Source organism: Culex pipiens, chromosome 3 (assembly GCF_016801865.2).
Source record: "Culex pipiens pallens isolate TS chromosome 3, TS_CPP_V2, whole genome shotgun sequence".
Lineage (NCBI taxonomy): Eukaryota > Metazoa > Arthropoda > Insecta > Diptera > Culicidae > Culex > Culex pipiens.
In genome coordinates this window covers 158,760,953-158,779,881 of record NC_068939.1, presented here as the reverse complement: position 1 = coordinate 158,779,881, position 18,929 = coordinate 158,760,953, and the positions used below count along the sequence as shown (strand labels likewise).

The 18,929-nt window shown below is 36.4% G+C and overlaps 1 protein-coding gene across 1 annotated transcript; it reads right to left on the bottom strand.

Moving 5' to 3' along the window:
* Positions 1-13,709: 13,709 nt before the first annotated feature.
* Positions 13,710-15,801, bottom strand: LOC120414891 (general transcription factor IIF subunit 1). Its single transcript, XM_039576217.2, has 3 exons — positions 15,632-15,801; positions 14,099-15,573; positions 13,710-14,039 (listed from the first exon to the last, which is right to left on the bottom strand). Exons 1-3 carry the CDS (start codon positions 15,644-15,646, stop codon positions 13,829-13,831), a joined length of 1,701 nt encoding a protein of 566 aa, XP_039432151.1. The 5' UTR covers positions 15,647-15,801; the 3' UTR covers positions 13,710-13,828.
* Between the last annotated feature and the right edge of the window lie 3,128 nt (positions 15,802-18,929).

The window sequence follows — 18,929 nt, the reverse complement described above, 5'->3', positions numbered from 1 at the left end:
ACGACAGTGTCAGCGACGAGAAGAAGACCACCAAGAGTGGCAAACGGTTCCGAGCGGTTCGGAGGCGAGTGTCCAAGGTGGTGGCCCGAGTGTTCCTGCGGAAATCCTCGAAGAAGGCTGAGGAGGCGGAAGTGATGGAATCGTACGCCGAATTGAAGGCGTTTCGGAGGTTTCCAGTCACGGAGTTGTGAGAGGCGATAGTTGGGATGGGAGTATTAGTTAAATATTTATTACAAATGTGCAATCGTGAGTTAGAATAAGAGTTAGATTTAGTTAGTCAGTGGATATCCCGGTGGGTTCCACGTTCTTAGACCGTCCTTTTTTCAATAATAAAATTTTAAAATCAAATCGAACGATGTATTTTAACATTTCATATAATATGACATTCCTCGGATTTGAAAAACAAACTTTAATTAGAAGTGATAACCAACAGGGCCACAAGGATGCCATATATGTAGCGGTTGCCTCGAATTACAGTGGCTTAGACTTAAAAGTAGCATCTTCAAATTACTGCCATATGAAGGACCGCACCCGTAAACCAACTCGGTTTTTAGAGAAAAACGCATGGCAAAAGTTTGATACTAAATCGTCTTTTACTCAGTTTAATCATGAAATGGAATATGAAATTTTGTGATTTCTTACATGTGTGTAACCCCTTAATAATCTATTTCCCCCTTGTGACGTAGTTCTGGTCTTCCACTATCCACATCCAGTCTCCACCATTACCGTCCACTGCCCTGATGCACCCTCCCCGACCCCCGGCATTGATTTTAACTACACTGAAACCCCGATGGTTTGACACCAACTGTTGTCAAACGAACGAGGTGACTTTTCAGTTTGACATACAGTTGAAGTTTGAAAGAAGAACATAGGGAAATGAAATGTTCTGGGAGAAATTTCAAACACTCAAAGTCATTCAAATTTAAGGTTGAAAAATTTGTAGTTTTTCTTTGGTGCTGGCACTATTCTTGTACCGAACAAGCACAAACATAACAAAAACTATCAGATTATCATCAACAACAGTTTTACAATACTTTTGATTGTTATAAGTCTCGTTTTTTGCCAAAATGATTTTAAAATTGATTCCGACCTTGTTCTTACATGACCTTGTTGCTCGATTGGAACCCCGATTTGACAGTTCGATTGGAACCCTGAGAGTGACATTTCGCCTCTCCATATAGGCTCTCTAGTTATTGTAAGTATTTGATAAAACATTCATTTATAAGAAAATAACATAAAATCCTCTAAAAAATCATAGTTTTTTTTTAATTTTGCCAATATTTTTTCTAAGAACTGATGTAGCAATCAACAAATTAAAAAATAAACAAATATACTGGCCTTGTTCGCGTGAGTGTAAAATTTCTGTATTTATTTTATTTGATATATTTTTGAAGACCACAAAAGACAAGTTTTGAGCTATAGCTCAGTAAGGGCAAAACATTTTTGGCGATTTGGACTAATTTGTATCAATTTAAATATATTTTATTTTATTTTTTGAACGCGTTGTGAGAAATGTGATAACTAGAGGGTGACGAGCGGGAATTCCCGTGATAAATTTCCCGGGAAATTCACAATTTTTGGACCTCTCGAATACCGGGAAATTCGATCGAGACTCCCGAGAAATTTTAAACTTATAAATTTCGAAGCAAAATTATATAAACTAATCAAAAAATTATTTGAAAAATTCTAAATTGTTTAGAATATTGGAAGCTCAATGTTCGATGTCCAAGTTCGAAATTGGACCCCAAAATTTATCTTGAAGCATACAGTTACACCCCAGAAGTGAAATCTGAAGTTTTTTTTAAAATTATTTTTGTTTATTATTTCTAAGAAGGAAGAGCTTTTTCAAAATAAGTTCAATTTCCATATACTCTCTCGGGCATAGCAGTCCTCATAATCTGTTTTTGTTTTAATTCTGAGTCCCTAGGGTAATTTCGCTGTATCAAGGTAATTTAGTTTTTTGATGTCAATAAGTCATTTTGTGTTCCACGTCACCTCAATATTCAATTATATTTTGGAAAAAAAAACACTCTATCAATCTTTGTAAAATTAAGGTCCACCAATTGTGAACATTCGGGTTCTCTTGATAACGGTAAATATTTCTTCAATTAATATTTATAGTTGACCTTAAAAAGGAAAGGTTTAAATTGTTGTTTTAAGTAGTTGTTTAGCATATTGCAAATATCCCGATACTGGGAAATTATATATAAGCTTTTTTTTTTTGCTTCACAAAAATCTAATTAGTAATTAATGCAACCAGCTTGTGAAACTTTAGAAAAATCACTCAGTGCGAATAAAGATTCGTTAACATTTTAAACTACATTTTTGAGTCCCACATAGCACACGAAACGATCTTGTATTATATTTGAATTTTGTGATTTATCTGTAATGTATATAATGTCTGAAATACTATTTCTGCGCTCAGACAATTTTCTATGATTTTTCCCAAGATTGTTAAAGTTTGAAATTATTGGACATTTGGATTCTGAAACAAAGCCACAAAATTAAAACGAAACAAGAAAAAAAATCTATGCAATTTCAATATGAAACTACTTACAAAAGCTTTTGTATTCAGCTCGTAGAAAACTTGATTTTTTCAGCACTCAACGTATTTATCTAACTCGGTAGTCCTCGGTATGGGCTAAAATAAATCTTTTTGTTTTTCTAAAACTTGCTGCATAACTATTAATATCTCAGCAACTTTTGGGCGGATTTTTTTAGGTCAAAATAAAGATATTTCCTAATCAAAAGGGCATTTGAATCAAAAACTTTCTTTTTTGCAACAATGTCAAATATGTTATGATCCTAGCAAAGTGAAAAATCGGTTGTAGGATAATGATGATGTTTATATGGGAAAAATCGAAAAAAAATGTAGGAAAAACACTATTTTCTCAATTTTCAATTAATCAAAAATGATCAGTGGGAGCCAACCTTCCGTTCACAGTTTAACCTCTGAAGCTCCCTACTTTATTAGTCAATACCGGCGCCCTCCCAAGAAGCCTGCATTTCAACGAAAGGGAGGAATGTTAGTCCGATAGTTGAAGTTGCAGACTCATCAAGCATACAGCTTTTCGCTATATACCTGTTGATACCGCATGAGACCGTTGAATCCACAGCATCTCCTTCAAGCATCACGTGATTAATTTTTTTTGGTTAGTAGAATAAGGTATTGGCTTTTCGATGCCCCCCGAGCTACGATGCTATGGGAAGGTCTTTCTGGTTAACACACAAAATCACTCACACACAGTTATTCTACTCCACTATTATCTCGACGATCCAAAATGTTAGCGCGTCTTTCGATCATATCGTTACCCAACGCCGTGCCTTTCAATCAACGTTGATATGGAAAGGGCTTTAAAAACCACAAAACAATTAATTAAGATTACACAAGCACATAAAACACAAATTACTCCACGAAAATGACGCTCAAGACGCAAATAATACAGTAAGGCAAGCGCGTGGCCTCGTCGTAGCACACAATTCACGACAAAAAAGCGATACAAAAAGCACACAAAAATAATCACTTTTCACTCCGAATATTTTTACGACCACGCGCTCCCTTTGCCAATTATGCACTCTGAACACGATCACTCATACAGCACAAGAAGAACACCACGAAAATTCATCATCTCGGCACTGCTGCTAACAACACGATACTGAGGCGCAATAATGGTAATAAAAAAATCAAAGAATCCTGAAATTTGCACAATCTCTTGAACAACAATATTTTCAAAATTTTCATATCAACCGAAACATTTGAAAAGGCAAAAAGAAACTTAATTAAAATTCCAAGCGTTATTTTCAAAACAAAAAGTATTGCAAAATACATAATACATGATTACTGTTAGCACGGACGAACGGACATGACACGGGGTTTCAAAAGGTGAAGCAGGTTTTCTTTTACTTCTTCTTGACTAAAACTTGCGCAAGCGAGATCGCTTATGTCAAAATCATCGAACGTAAACAAAGCCAGCAGATTATGCAAATTCATGGGTACTTTTTGAAATGGTCGCATGAATTTAGATTAAAAATACAATTTCTATCAGTTTTTCGCTAATTTTAGTATCCATGATAAATTACATAGAACCATAAAGACAAACTGAATGACAATAAACTGTTTCTAGCACCATACTAATGCTAAATGTTTTAATTATTTATTGCATAAGACATTTAGAGAAATTGTGCGTAATCACGCGATGCTACTTCGAAAACTTGAAAGTAGATGGCGCAAGTGATAGTTTGCTTCAGAAATTTGAAGAAAATTTGTTCCTGGTGTCATGTCCGTTCGTCCGTGCTGTTAGGCTACTATGAAAAAATTGCAGAACATCAATGAATTTTTGAAAACCAAAAATTTCTGAACATTCAATTCTTTTACCATTCAATTTCTTTAGTTCCAAAATTCAAAATTTAGCGTTAAAAATGTAGAGTTTACAATCGATTTAACAAGTTTTTTGAATGAAAAAATCACATGTAGTCAATTGTAATTTTTTTTGCCCCAGGATTTTTCTGGGCAAAAAATGTTAAATGTAAAAAGGGGGGGGGGGGGGGACACAAACTTGATATAAAATTTGCAATCACCTTAAGTATACAGACTTCAATGCAAGCATGGGCAGAATAGAAAGTCTTCTGAAATATCATTAATGATTTAAGATTGCAAAAGGTAACACTTATTGGTCGACCATTGGTCAGTCCTATTTGTTCAAGAAAAATATTAAAATCTTGATTCAGAATAACTCGACTCTTTAATTGAAACTTTCGCAAAAAAATCACTTTGTATAATCGAAACAGGAGCAATCAAATTTTCGTTTTCTCCAACAATGCTTTAAAATTATTTGGGAGTAGGTGAAATTATTCTGAAGCCATCGAATAATCAAGTCTGGACTGTAATCCAAAATAAGGGTTGCAAGTTTAATGTGGGAACGTCAGATTTTTTAAGTGTCAGACAAAATAAAATTGATCATGCATGCTCTGTGCCAGATTTTGACCGATATTTAATTTTCTACCAGTCTCGAACAACTTTTTGATAAAAAAGAACAATTATAAACAAAACTTGAAAAATATTGTAAATATTCATTTTAATAAAAATATTAATCAAACCTTTTTGATGCCGAAAGATCAATTAAATCATCTGAATTCTACAAACCTTTGAATAAATTTATATCCTTCCTGACCATCCCTTTTCATGATTGTATTTTCGTCTGCCAGATTTTTAATCGGTACTTCGTCAGATTATTTTCAATTTTGACCTGGCAATCCTATCCATATGGCGGCGATAGACTATTGAGAATATTGATTTGGCAATGGAACATTCACTGAACCTTTCAAATATGAAATCAAAATGAATAATTTTGGGTCGCTAAGCTTAAATTTGACTCAAAAAATAGGGAAATCAAAAACAAGAAAAATTAAACCGATTATCCCAAGGTTCTCTGAAGAACTATGGATAATCAAGCCTAAACCTCATATAAAACGTTAAAAAATAATCAATTTTGCTTTGTGCGGAAAATGTTGATATTTGAACAATGCTCAAGCGTTGCAAAATATTATTTTACATGATTTCAATAACAAAATTAATTACGTCTGACTAGGCATAGGTTAAGTGAAAATTACTCTTAACATTAACAAAGCATTTTGAACTGTTAAACCACAATCAAGTATGCAAATTAGACCGAGCGTACCATTCTTTGAAAATTTTCCATCATTGAATATATTATTCTACAGCTTCAAAAAGTACTTAACCGAGATAATCCAATTTTTAAAGATTTACTCAACGGCACTGGTGACGAGGTAAAACTTGTCGTAGCATCTCATTTCACGTCGCAACATGCCCAACTGGCGAGGTAGCCCCTCGAGTAAAAACTGACAATATTGCGGGAAATTCCCGACATAAAGTTCCAATCCCAACACCACTCAGGATGGATGGTGTTTGAAAGTGACCCGTTATTTTAGAAAGGGACGAAAGAGATCACAAAACAATGTAGTGATTACGCCGCTTAAACCAATTTGCGAATTTTTCGGGGGGATTTGTGATCCGTGGAGCTTTCCTGAAATCGAGCAACGGTTCCGAAACTTCTGAATGATCATTTAACCGGCGGCAGACAGAAGCAATTTGGTAATAACAAGCTCAACATCCCACGAACTGGAGCTGTCGCCTAGATCGGCCCAATAAAACGGTTGTCTGTCTCCAAAGCGAAAATGACTTCTGCACAGCAGGATTTGGAAAAATTGGCGACAGTCGGTTCCGAAAATACACGTTCGATCCTGTCTGCGAGACGATTCCGAGAGCCCAGGCAGAATCTCATCCCCAGAGTTGTCTGCTGCCTGGCACGCTCTTCTCGTCTAATCTTTGTCCATTCTGTTTGTTTGGCCCGAAATCGATGCCCTCCTCCCGGGTTTCCTTGCACCAACCAGGTAATGATCAAACAGGACCGAGTCTCCATCTCTATAGAGGGACAGAGTACTTAAGCATGGGCTCACAACCTCAAAGTCATCAGTCTCAACCGAGTTGACAAACCAGCAGAACATCAGCACCACCAACATGGAGAACGCGACCAGCTTTGAACGATCGTCTCCGCTGCGCAAACCAATCCGGCCAAGACGGCGGCCATCCCGCGTTACGACCAGCACGCCAATCGCCAACCCCCAACCCATGGCGGACATGTGCGACCTCCTGATGCTGAGATCGTTCCACTGCACGCGGATGCCCTCGCTGACGAGCTTGGATCAATGTGAAGAAAGTGTCCCTTCCGAGGACCAGCGGTTCTTCCAGTGTGATAGATCGCTGCTGCTAGCATCCTGCCATTACGACGCAACGAGAGTCTCCTCGATAGCTGTAGCGGGAAGGAAAAGCAGCACGACGAAAAGAGTCGGCAACATGCGGCGGCACGTGACCAAAGTGGTGGCCAAAGCGTTGCACCTGAAGCCGCGACGATTGTCCTATATGAGGCTGAACTAAGAGGGTGGGTTTGTTAGTGAAAATAACTCAATGTGATGGATTTGTGGAGGGCTAGAAATATTTTAGGATAGATGCAATACATTAAATAATAAATAAACAAAAATTAAATCATAAAAACTTTTTTTAATAGCAGAGTAAGGAGCGAATTCTTTTCGTGACCCCTCTCAAGATAAAATTACGGTTCAGTTTGAGCGCGTGGGAGGATCATGGGTCTTAGGCAGCCATGCCAGATATACAGATAAATCTGTATTATACAGATTTTTCGATCTAAAAAATCACAAAAATCTGTATATACAGATTTTTATTTAAATGATTTGATTTAAAAAAAATACAATTTAGTAATTTCATAATGCTTTAAAACGATTAAAAAGCTTAAACCTGTTGTCAAAAGTCTAAAAAAATCTTAAAAAATAAATCATTCAAATTATTTGCTCTACAGCATTGCCTTGGCGTTCTCGATTGCGAGATTCCTACTCGAAACTAGGTGTCCGAAAGCTTGATTGTTGAGGCAATTGCAAACCTCTTTTTACACCTTAGTTTCCATCCACCCCGGAATTCGAACTGACGACCTTTGGATTTAGTTCAACTGCCTACCAGCGACTCCACCAGGACAGGACCCAGGGAGACGACTCCTACACCTGGACTGAGCTAACGACCTAACCTTTTTAGGTTAGTCCGGGGCCAACATTTACTTCCCGTCCGACGGAAGGCGTGATCAGACATATCTCGTCTCAAAATTTGCCACCGGGACCTTCTGGGATCGAACCCAGGCCTTCTATGTCTTCGAATTTGACATGCTACAGATAAAATACAGATTTATTTTTAAGAAAACACAGATCTCCCATAAAAAACTGGCATCGTTGGTCTTAGGGAAAAAAATATTTGAAATTCAACAAAACAACAATCTTAAATTGAAAATTTCAAAATCCAAAAAATCAAAGGTGTAAAAATTTAAAAAGCTTAGAGAATTTAAACATTAAAAACTTAAAAAGTCAAAATTGATTCCGAAAAAAATATTTTGAAAATTTTGGAATCAAGACTAACATTTCAAATAGCCAAATATTAAATATGTGGACCTTTTGAAAACGTAGACTTGATTCCAAAATTTTCAAAAAAGGTCACATTTTTCAAAAAATCATAACTCGGCGGCAAACGTTTTGCTCCTGTTTTTCTATGGTTCAAAAGTAAAGTACACAAAAAATACGGGATTTGAAAAATTATTTTTTTGTTAAAGAGCAGTTCTCTCAGATTTTGGCCATTCGATTTTTTTTGTATTTTTTAATCTGGCTGAAACTTTTTTGGTGCCTTCGGTATGCCCAAAGAAGCCATTTTGCATCATTAGTTTGTCCATATAATTTTCCATATAAATTTGGCAGCTGGCCATACAAAAATGATGTATGAAAATTCAAGAATCTGTATCTTTTGATGGAATTTTTGGATCGATTTGGTGTTTTCGGCAAAGTTGTAGGTATGGATGAGGACTACACAGGAAAAAAAAGGTACACGGTAAAAAAAAATTGGTGATTTTTTATTTAACTTTTTGTCACTAAAACTAGATCAGCAAAAAAAACACTATTTTTATTTTTTTTATTTTTTGATATGTTTTAGAGGACATGAAATGCCAACTTTTCAGAAATTTCCAGGTTGTGCAAAAAGTCTTTGAGCGAGTTATGAATTTTTGAACCAATACTGATTTTTTCAAAAATCAAATTATTGGTCGCAACAATTTTTCAACTTCATTTTTCGATGTAAAATCAAATTTGCGATCAAAAAGTACTTTAGTGAAATTTTGATAAAGTGTACCGTTTTCATGTTAAGTCCATATTCAGGTGACTTTTTTGAAAATAGTCGCAGTTTTTCATTTTTTTAAATTAGTGCACATGTTTGTCCACTTTTGAAAAAAATATTTTTGAAAAGCTGAGAAAATTCTCTATATTTTGCTTTTATGAACTTTGTTGATACGACCCTTAGTTGCTGAGATATTGCAATACAAAGGTTAAAAAACAGGAAAATTTATGTTTTATAAGTCTCACCCAAATAACCCACCATTTTTTAGTGTCGATATCTCAGCAACTAATGGTCCGATTTTCAATGTTAAAATATGAAACATTTGTGAAATTTTCCGATCTTTTCGAAAAAAAATATTTACAAATTTTTTAAACCAAGACTAACATTTGAAAAGGGTGTAATATTGAATGTTTGGCTCTTTTGAAATGTTAGTCTTGACTTGATTCTTTTTTAAATATTGTTTTCGAAAAGATCGGAAAATTTCACAAATATTTCATATTCTAACATTGAAAATCGGAGATATTATTACATCTGAAGCAACATTTGAAATGGGCGGTACGACATTGCTCTTACGGCCTTTCATTACACGCATTTAAATGGAACGAAAGGCCGTAAGAGCAATGTCGTACCGCCCCTTTCAAATGTTGCTCCAGACATTACATTAGAAAATGATAGATTTTTTGGGTGAGACTTAGAAAACATCAATTTTCCTGTTTTTAAACCTTTGCATTGCAATATCTCAGCAACTAAGGGTCGTATCAACAAAGTTCAAGAAAGCAAAATATAGAGATTTTTTTATTGTTATATTGTTTTAATATTGTTTCAAAAGTGGGCGACTTATTTAAAAAAATGAAAAACTGCGACTATTTAAAAAAAAAGTCACCTAAAAATGGACTTAACATAAAAACGGTGCACTTTATCAAAATTTCACTAAAGTACTTTTTGATTGCAAATTTGATTTTACATCAAAAAATGAAGTTGAAAATTTTTTTGCGACCAATTTTTCGATTTTTTAAAAAATTAGTATTGATTTAAAAATTTATAACTCGCTCAAAGATTTTTTGCACAACCTGGAAATTTCTGAAAAGTTGGCATTTTATGTCCTCTAAAACATATCAAAAAATTAAAAAAAGAGGTTTTTTTTACAAATGAAGTTTTAGTGACAAAAAGTTTAAAAAAAATCACCAAAAAATTTTTTTACCGTGTATAATTTTTTTCCAGTGTAGTCCTTATCCATACCTACAACTTTGCCCAAGACACCAAATCGATCAAAAAATTCCTTCAAAAGATAAAGATTTTAGATTTTTCATACATCATTTTTGTATGGCCAGCTGCCAAATTTGTATGGAAAATTATATGGACAAACTAATGATGCAAAATGGCTTCTTTGGCCATACCGAAGGCACCAAAAAAGTTTCAGTCGGATTAAAAAATACAACAAAAAAAATCGAATGACCGAACTGCTCAGGAGACTTGAATGGGTGAACCAATGAAACAAAATGGCTTCTTTGGTCATAGGGAAGGCCTCCGCAAAGTTTGGGCCAAATAAAAAACAATACAAAAAATAAATTAGAGAACTGCATTATAGTATTAACCCCAATGCACAGTGGTCAAAATTGCAAAATTAAGTGGAAAATGGTCTCTAGAAAAAGTGTTGCAAATGAGAAGGGGCAACTTTTGGTTTGGTTGAAAATTAGGGTGGTTCGCAATTAGGGTGATTTTGAAAATCAAACTACTCAGAAATATTTGACTTTGGGTTTCTACGTAAAATTATCATATAAACTCAAAATATGACCAAAAATCGGTATGTTGACACATTGGCTCAATTCTGAGGGCAGATTCAGCAGGCAAAATGAGCATGAGCATGAGCATGAGAGACCACCCATGGTTGCTCCTCCGTTGCTGAACAGAACCGTAATATCCTTCCAGCACTACTGATCATAGGCTTCGACGATCTAGTGGTGTTTCCCTTATCAACAGCATGTATGAATGCGCTGAAAAGATAAAACACCATGATTGCTAAAGCTAGATCAGTTGCGAATAGGTAACAGTCATTGGCCACCAACGGCGCTTGCCATGTCAGTTTGTAGATCTCGATTTTAAGGGACAGGAATGTTAGTTAGCGCAGGTTGCTACTAGGGCAGCTGATTTACTCTGCGCTTACACCCCACGAGCGCCAGGAACCTGAAAACTATCATAGAAGATGATGACGCGACCCAAAATCATAGTGTTTGTTGAAAGGTATTATATTTTATTCTCAAGGCAAACAATCGGATGCTGCGGATGAGACATTTCCCGTTTATCGGTTGTAAAATTTTAAATGAAATGGTTTAACCTTAGACAGCCGGCTGTGGAAAGAAAGAACCAAAATCATTTGTAATTAAATGATGAAGGATTTAACAGTTTAACTATTAAATTGCGATGTTTATCGAGCTGAAATGGTATGATAAGGTTTTGTTGTTATTGCACACCGACGACGAACGCGAAAAAAAACCCTGCGACCCGACAGAAAGGCATCGCAAATCAGACTGTGGAAATGAAGAGAAAGAAAATAACATAAAACAAATAAAACCTAATCACATAAAACCAATCACCCCATGCACACAAACAGCGACACAAAAGAGACGAAAATTATCGCAAAAAAAAACAGGACTGCGCGTCCCCAGAAGCACTGCACTTTTTTCAGGTTCAGATTCAGCAGGTAAAATTACACGAAAAAGCATAAAGTGGGACAATTCACGAATTTTTATTAGGGTGGTCCTATACACTTTTCCCTTGAAAACCAGACATTTTTAAATGCAGATATCTCGAGTTTGAAGATAAACACCCGTGAGATTTTTTCAACGTTTGTAGTTCTAGATCTCTCCTTTCGAATGCAAAATTGTGCTTAAAGTTTTGCCTGCGCCTGTTCGAGATATTTAAGTTTTAAATTTGCATCTTTTTTACCTTAAAATGGCTCTTTTGACCCTAAAGTCCAATTTGATATGTCAAAAAACTAAAATGTTTGTTTTTTTAGAGCTTCAAAAGTGCCCAAACATCGCTTTTATGTAAAAGTTAACCCTGAATTGCTACGTTCAAAAAACAGATTTTTGAAGGTTTGCTTAGAACACAGTTAAAAATAATGTAAATTTGGAAGCTGTAATTTTGGAAGGTTGAATCAAGGTTGAATATTACCTCTTTTATGATGTAATTTTACCTCACTTTTGACTGAAAAACTGACATTACACCAGAAAAGAGGTAATATTACACATTTCCAGAGGTAAAATTACACCTTTTTTCTGACATAAAAAATGTACCCCTTCCCAGATGTAACAGTACCATGATTTTTTTTATGTGAAGCTTCTTTTTAATTTGGGCGAAGAAGGCTTAGAATTCTAGACAAAATTTTGGTGTCTTTGGCAAAATTTACCGAGCCACGTAGCCTAGTGGGTAAAGTTTCCGCCTCGTAAGCAGTAGATCCCGGCTCGGACCAACACGTGTCTCGTATCGTGATCGTATCTCTTCTGGATTCGATTGCTTGTGTAGTAAAGGGGGTAGTGCATCGTCACAAGCTGGAACTTATCAACGACACCTTAGGAAGGCGACCTATGGAATGTTAACGTTAACCTGTTAACATTAGTTGAGTTAAAAACTGCCACTGAATCCGCTTTGTAAATGCCGGGTCCGATACTCTTCAAGGGTATTCCCCTCAGGAACTGGGAAAGATTTACTTCTTTACTTGGCAAAAGTGCTTAAAATGGCAAGCCCAACAACTTTGTGCAAAATTGGTTGAAAAATGGATTTTTGGCGATTTTTTAGATCTAGGCCCGCCTTGGGTTGTAGAGGGTTATCAAAATTTCTTGGATTATTTTAGTAATTTACATTTCTTTTCATGTTTTTAATACGCGAAAGAAACGTAAACGGACAACGATTGAATTCTATTCAATATAATATTAAAGTTTTCCGATAACTGAAAATCAAGCATTATCTAGAGTTAATATAGCACGGGGTGAAGGCGCCGAATTCCTATATTGACACTTAGAATTTGAAGGCGCCCGCCGTGGGATTCGCACCGGCAACCTCTGGATTGTGAGTCCAGTGCGCGGTCCGATTGATCCACACGGACGGGTTATTTCTGAAGCAACACGAAAAAAGGGCGGATAAGCGTTTTGACAGCTGGAACTATTTTGAAAATTCCGAGACAAGTTTTTCACAAAACTCGAAGTGTTAAACAATAGCTGGCCTTTTCAGCTAATTTGTAATGCTACGAATTTTTAAAAATAGTTACCTGTTGTATCGGAATTTGCGAAATAGTTCTAGCTGTCAAAATGCTTATGCGCCCTTTTCAAATGTTGTTCCAGATTTTATGTTAGAAGCTACATCTTGTTTTATTAACAAAAAATATTAAAAATCTTTTGATTCATTAAAAATATTATTCTGTGTTAAATGCATTCAATATGAATTATGATTTTAAATGTTTTTATTAGCTTTTTCATTCTCAAATAGTTTGAATTATTGAAAGGAACCATCAATTTAAAGTAAGTTACTAAAGACAAAATAGTAAATATTATTTAAAAATTGTACAAAATATTTAAAAAAATTGCAAGAGATGGAAAATAATTTTCAAACCAGTATGCTTGGGATTTCCGACTTTTTGACAAAAAACACAAATTCCAGACCTTTTCCCGATTTTTGACTTTCCCAATTTCTCGACATGAGTGGCCAGTAGCCACCCAGTGAAAATAGAAACGAAAACTAAACTAAAAAATATTAGCATTTAAAATACAAAAAAAAATGATGGAGTACAGTTTTTTGTAGAATATAAGTTTTTCAAAAAACACCGAAAAATAGAAACCTTAGAAAATCTAGACACTAGATAGATAAGCTTAAATTTCGTATAGTTTTGTTGCATTTGAAAATGTTGAAACTTGTAACCCAAGGATTGTTCGAATATGTTTTCTTCCCTAGGCAAAAATCCACCTTTTCAAACGAAACTAGTTCAAAGTTATATTCCAATCAATGCTATTAACCTAACGCGCCCGTAAATCAATGAAAGAACGTCCGAATAATTCGCGGGTAAAACTTACCCTGCTCCCGCTGCCGGCCTTACTTGGCCACCTTGATGCTCAGATACATCTTGCCCTGGATGGTCTGCTTGACCGGGTTGATCTTCTTCAGGATCGCCGTCATCGTCTCCACTAGCTTCTCGCTCGACACGCCCGTCTTCTTGTTCTTGAACTTGGTCAGCAGCTCGGTCGTGGTCATCGGCTTGCGCATCAGATACCGCCGGACCGCCTCCTCCGTGATGCCGTAGTCGCTGAAATTTTTCAGAGGATTAGTGAGTTAAAGAAGAGGGAACAAGTTTTGACTACTCACTCTTTGCTGTTGGAGCTGACAAGTCCGGAGAAGGTCGGGGGAAACGAGGGCCCGTCGAATTTGGTCTTCTTGGCCGGTGTCGACATCGGGCTGTTGCTGTTGTCCGACCCGGTAAGATCTGTCGTCGGCATGTTGTTCGAGGAGCCCATTTTGCGCTTGTTGCTATCAAACTGGGACACGCTCGGCGAAGCCGACCGGGAGTTGTTGGCACTGGACAGGTTCGACCCGTCGCCTTTTTTGTTCTTCTTGTGTTTCTTCTTCTGCTTCGAATTGCTGTTTTCACCGCCCGAGTCGGAACTGTCCGAGCTGGAGCTGGACGATTCCTTCTTGTCGTTGTTGTCGGCCTTCTTCTTCTTCTTTTTGTCTTTCTTCTTCTTCTTGGAGTCCTTGGAGTCCTTTTCCTTGGAAACCTTTTCCTTTTCCTTGGCCTTCCCGCTCTTTTCTTCGTCTTTTTTGTTTTCCTCGTCTTCGGATTTCTTCTCTTCGTCCTCGGAATCTTCATCTGAAGTCAGCAGCTTCCGCAGCGCGTCTTCCTCGGCGACCGATTTGAGCTCCTTGTTCGCCTTCGTTTCCGGTTCCGACTCACTCTCCGAAGAGTCGGAAATGTAGTCCAGCTCGCGACCTTCTTCATCGCCATCGTCAGACTCTTCAAACGCTTCGTCGTCAACGTCCCGTTTCTTCTTCTTGCTGTCGGCCAGGGCCTTCTTCTTGTTTTTAGCCTTCTTGTCCTTCTCGTCGTCACTGTCCTTTTCCTTGGGCTTGCCCTCGCCGTCCTCATCGTCCGAAGAGCTCTGCTCGTCCGAATCAATCCACTCGTCCATGTCACTAATCTTAAGATCCTTGGCCTTGCCACCTCCACCGGCACTCTTTTTAGCCTTCGCCTCCTCCTGGTCCTCCACCGCCTCCTCATCTCCCTTCATACGCTTTTTCAACATCAGCGAGAAGTAGTTCATGACCTTCTTCCGCCGGCCAAACTCCGCTTCAGCTTCCTCCGCCGACAGCGCCTTGTACCGCTGAATTGGCTGGAAGTTGTACCACTCGTGCAACGGATACGCCTCAATCGCACCATCCGGAGCGTGCGTAAACACGTAAAACGCCGCATTCTCCCCGACGCCACCCTCCCGAATCCCCCGGAACTTCTTCCCGTCCTTCTTCCCACCAGCCTTCAAAATCCACGGCTGCGCTTCCGGCCGGTACTTCTTCGCGATTATCCCGTACCGCTTGCGGCGCGCTTCCTCCCGCAGGTCACGATTAAACTCCGACCCGGCCCCAAACTTGGGCATGTCCTCGTCCATCCCCTTGAACTCCTTCAGATTGTTCTCCCGCTCCATCTTGACCGTGCGCCACTGGGTAAAGTCCACGTTCAGCGTCGCATTGAACCGCATTACGTGGTGCTTTTTCTTCAGGTGCTTCGGCACCCGGATGGTGAACTCCTGCACCGAAGCCGGCGGCCCCCCCGAACCGGACGGTTGACCCTGCAAGCAAGATAGAACTCAGAAATATCCCAACAAACCACAAAGCGCAAACACTTACCGATGGTCCGCTCATGGTGTTGAGTTCAGGGACACGCACTTACAACGACACAATTCCGGTCTTTTTCAACCGGATTGGATGAAAATTTAATTTATTTCTCAAATTGCAATGGAGGATCTAAAACTGCACCCGAACTTTGCTGACGAAAATAATTTCTGAGAGCGCGGCGCGACGAAACGAACCGCGGTGAAAGCTGAGAGTGACGTTTGTTTACCTGTTGAGGGGTTTGACAGTTGTGCCGACTCAAAACAAACCTAAAAACATAGAATTTTTGCACAGTAAAAAAAATGCTAATTTACACAAATTCTTAAATTGCTTCAGTTGGTTAAATTTGTTAAATTTGTTACATTTGTTGAATTTGTTAAATTTGTTAAATTTGTTACATTTGTTGAATTTGTTAAATTTGTTAATTTTTTTAAATTTGTTAAATTTGTGACATTTGTAAAATTTATTTATTAAATGTGATAAATTTGCTAAAATGCAAATTTACACAAATTCATAAATTGCTGAAGTTTGTTAAATTTGTTGAATTTGTTAAATTTGTATTTTTTTGAATTTGTTTAATTTATTTATTAAATGTGATTATTTGTTAAAATGCAAATTTACACAAATTCTTAAATTGCTTAAATTTGTTAAATTTTTTGAATTGGGTCCTAAAATGAAGCTTTGATTGCTGATATTATTGTTTACAGCGATAAAGCTTATTTTTCTGAGTACAATGACCCTTTGTACGACCACAAAGAGTTTAAAAAGGATTTATAAATCAATTTTGAAAAATTAACCTCGCGGTCCTTCTTGACAGAAAAGCTCCTACTTGACAGCTTGTTCCAAGGGGACCATAGTTGATCCATCAAAAAAATGTTGTCTAGTCAAAAAAAAATTTTGCATTAAAATGAAAAAAAGTGATCAGAAATGGTTTTTAATCGTGTTTTTTACCGTTGTACATAAAAATTTACATAGGGCTTTAGTACCCAATTTGCAAAATTTGTAAAATTTGTAAAATTTGTAAAATTTGTAAAATTTGTAAAATTTGTAAAATTTGTAAAATATGTAAAATTTGTTAAATTTTTAAAAATTGTAAAATTTGCAAAATTTTTAAAATTTGGAAAATTTGTTAAATTTGTTAAATTTGTTAAATTTGTAAAATTTGTAAAATTTGTAAAATTTGTTAAATGTGTTAAATTTGTTAAATTTGTTAAATTTATTAAATTTGTTAAATTTGTTAAATTTTCTAAATTTGTTAAATTTGTTAAATTTGTTAAATTTGTTAAATTTGTTAAATTTGTTAAATTTGTTAAATTTGTTAAATTTGTTAAATTTGTTAAATTTGTTAAATTTGTTAAATTTGTTAAATTTGTTAAATTTGTTAAATTTGTTAAATTTGTTAAATTTGTTAAATTTGTTAAATTTGTTAAATTTTTTAAATTTGTTAAATTTGTTAAATTTGTATTTTTTTTTAAATTTGTGAAATTTGTTAAATTTGTTAAATTTGATAAATTTGATAAATTTGATAAATTTGATAAATTTTATAAATTTGATAAATTTGATAAATTTGATAAATTTGATTGATAAATTTGATAAATTTGATAAATTTGATTAGTGCGCTGGCCACGGGGACGCGCTGTCTTGTTTTTGCATGCTCATTTTCATTTCTTTTTTGTCGCTGTTTGTGTGCTTGGGTGAGTGGTTATTATAATTAAACAATGGCATCATTAGTGTGCTGGCCCCGGGACGCGCTGTCAACAATCCATGAAGGATAAGCAGGTTGCTCCGAAGGAGATGACTTCACCGTAGAATCTGGTTTCCTCCGCAGTAGCGGACGCCTCATCAGCAGCTTCGGCAGCGGCAGGCCTACCGGGTTAATAGTGGGCCACTTTTCCTATACCTGTCACAAACCTCAGAATTTTTGAACGAACCTCAACCAATGGAGAACAAACTAAAAAAGTGTCAAACGAAACAGTGACAAACCCCCGGGGGTTAAGTGTAGTTAAATTTTTTTTTCATGTCTTAGTATCGAATAGCTTATATCTGGAGTTTTTTCGAAAAGGTCCAATAAACCCACAATAAACCAAATTTTAAGTTTTTGGTTTTTGGGTGTTTTTTCATACCCCTGACTCAAGGCGGTTTCAAAAACACCCAAAAGCAAAAACTGAAAATTTGGTTTATTGGAACTCCAGATATATCTTTCATGGAATAGCTTGTTTTGTTGTTTCATACAAGTGTCCTTATAAAGTGTGTACAAAGTACACGTATGCGACTGCCAGTATGATATCTGGGGGATTTAGCGACTCTGACTCCAACTCTCCAAAAAGACGGCTTAACCCTAGGCTTAACCTTAGTCTCCGACGCAACATATTTCTAGAGCTTATTTTTTAAGTCTTGCAAAAATAAGAAACTACATAGCTTTTACAGGATCTTTTTTCAAAACTCTAGATTCAAACGAGGATTCAAGTCTTAATAAATTTAAAAGTTTGAAACCGTGCGGCTGGATTTTTTTTTGCAATTCCGTCGTGAAACTACTTCCTGTCATTCTTGAACGACGAAATAGCCTACTTTTCTGTACCAAAAATAACGGAATCGAATAGCAACACTTTTCAAAATAAATGCTGAAAAGTTCTACTTTTCAGCACTCAAATGGGTGCTGAAAAGTTGAACTTTTCAGCACTTATTTTGAAAAGTAACACTTTTCAACATTTTTATGATTTAAATGATTTATTGACAATTTACATGAAAATTTGACTTAAAATTTCACTCAATGGGTGTTTTTCGGAATTGCAAAAAATGTTGTATGGAACTCGTTGCAAAACTTGATTTTTTCAGCACTCTTCGTATTTATCCAACTCGGTGAACCTCGTTGGATAAATGTAAGACTCGGGCTGAAAAAATCCTCTTTTTGCAACTTGTTGCATAAACTACTATTTTGATGATTAAGTCTTCTTCTTTAAGGTAAGAACAAGATTGTCCGTCAGGCCTGAACGCAAACGCAAAATTTTGCGCCTGTCATCATAGCCTGCCAGTCATCGACTATTGAACAAAGCAACCCCTACAGATTGTTCGACTGACAGTTGATGGAAAAATCGAACTGGCACAGCGTTCTGCGTTCACCACTGCGTCGAACGGACAATCTTGTTCTTAGCTTAAGCACGCTTGCGTTTGTCTGCGATACCGTCGTTTGCTGTTTTGCGATGTTTTTTAATTGTCGGTATTTTTAATTTTCAGAGCCCGTTTGATTTTGACAGCTCCCCGTTGGATGTTTTCGTTGTGGAACCTTGATCATCAGATTAGTATTTATTTTCCT

Bases quoted from the DNA above. Each gene is read 5' to 3' on its own strand.
- LOC120414891 (XM_039576217.2), bottom strand. The intron at 14,040-14,098 runs GTGAGTAGTCAA...GAAAAATTTCAG, and splicing joins GTCAGCTCCAACAGCAAAGA to CGACTACGGCATCACGGAGG.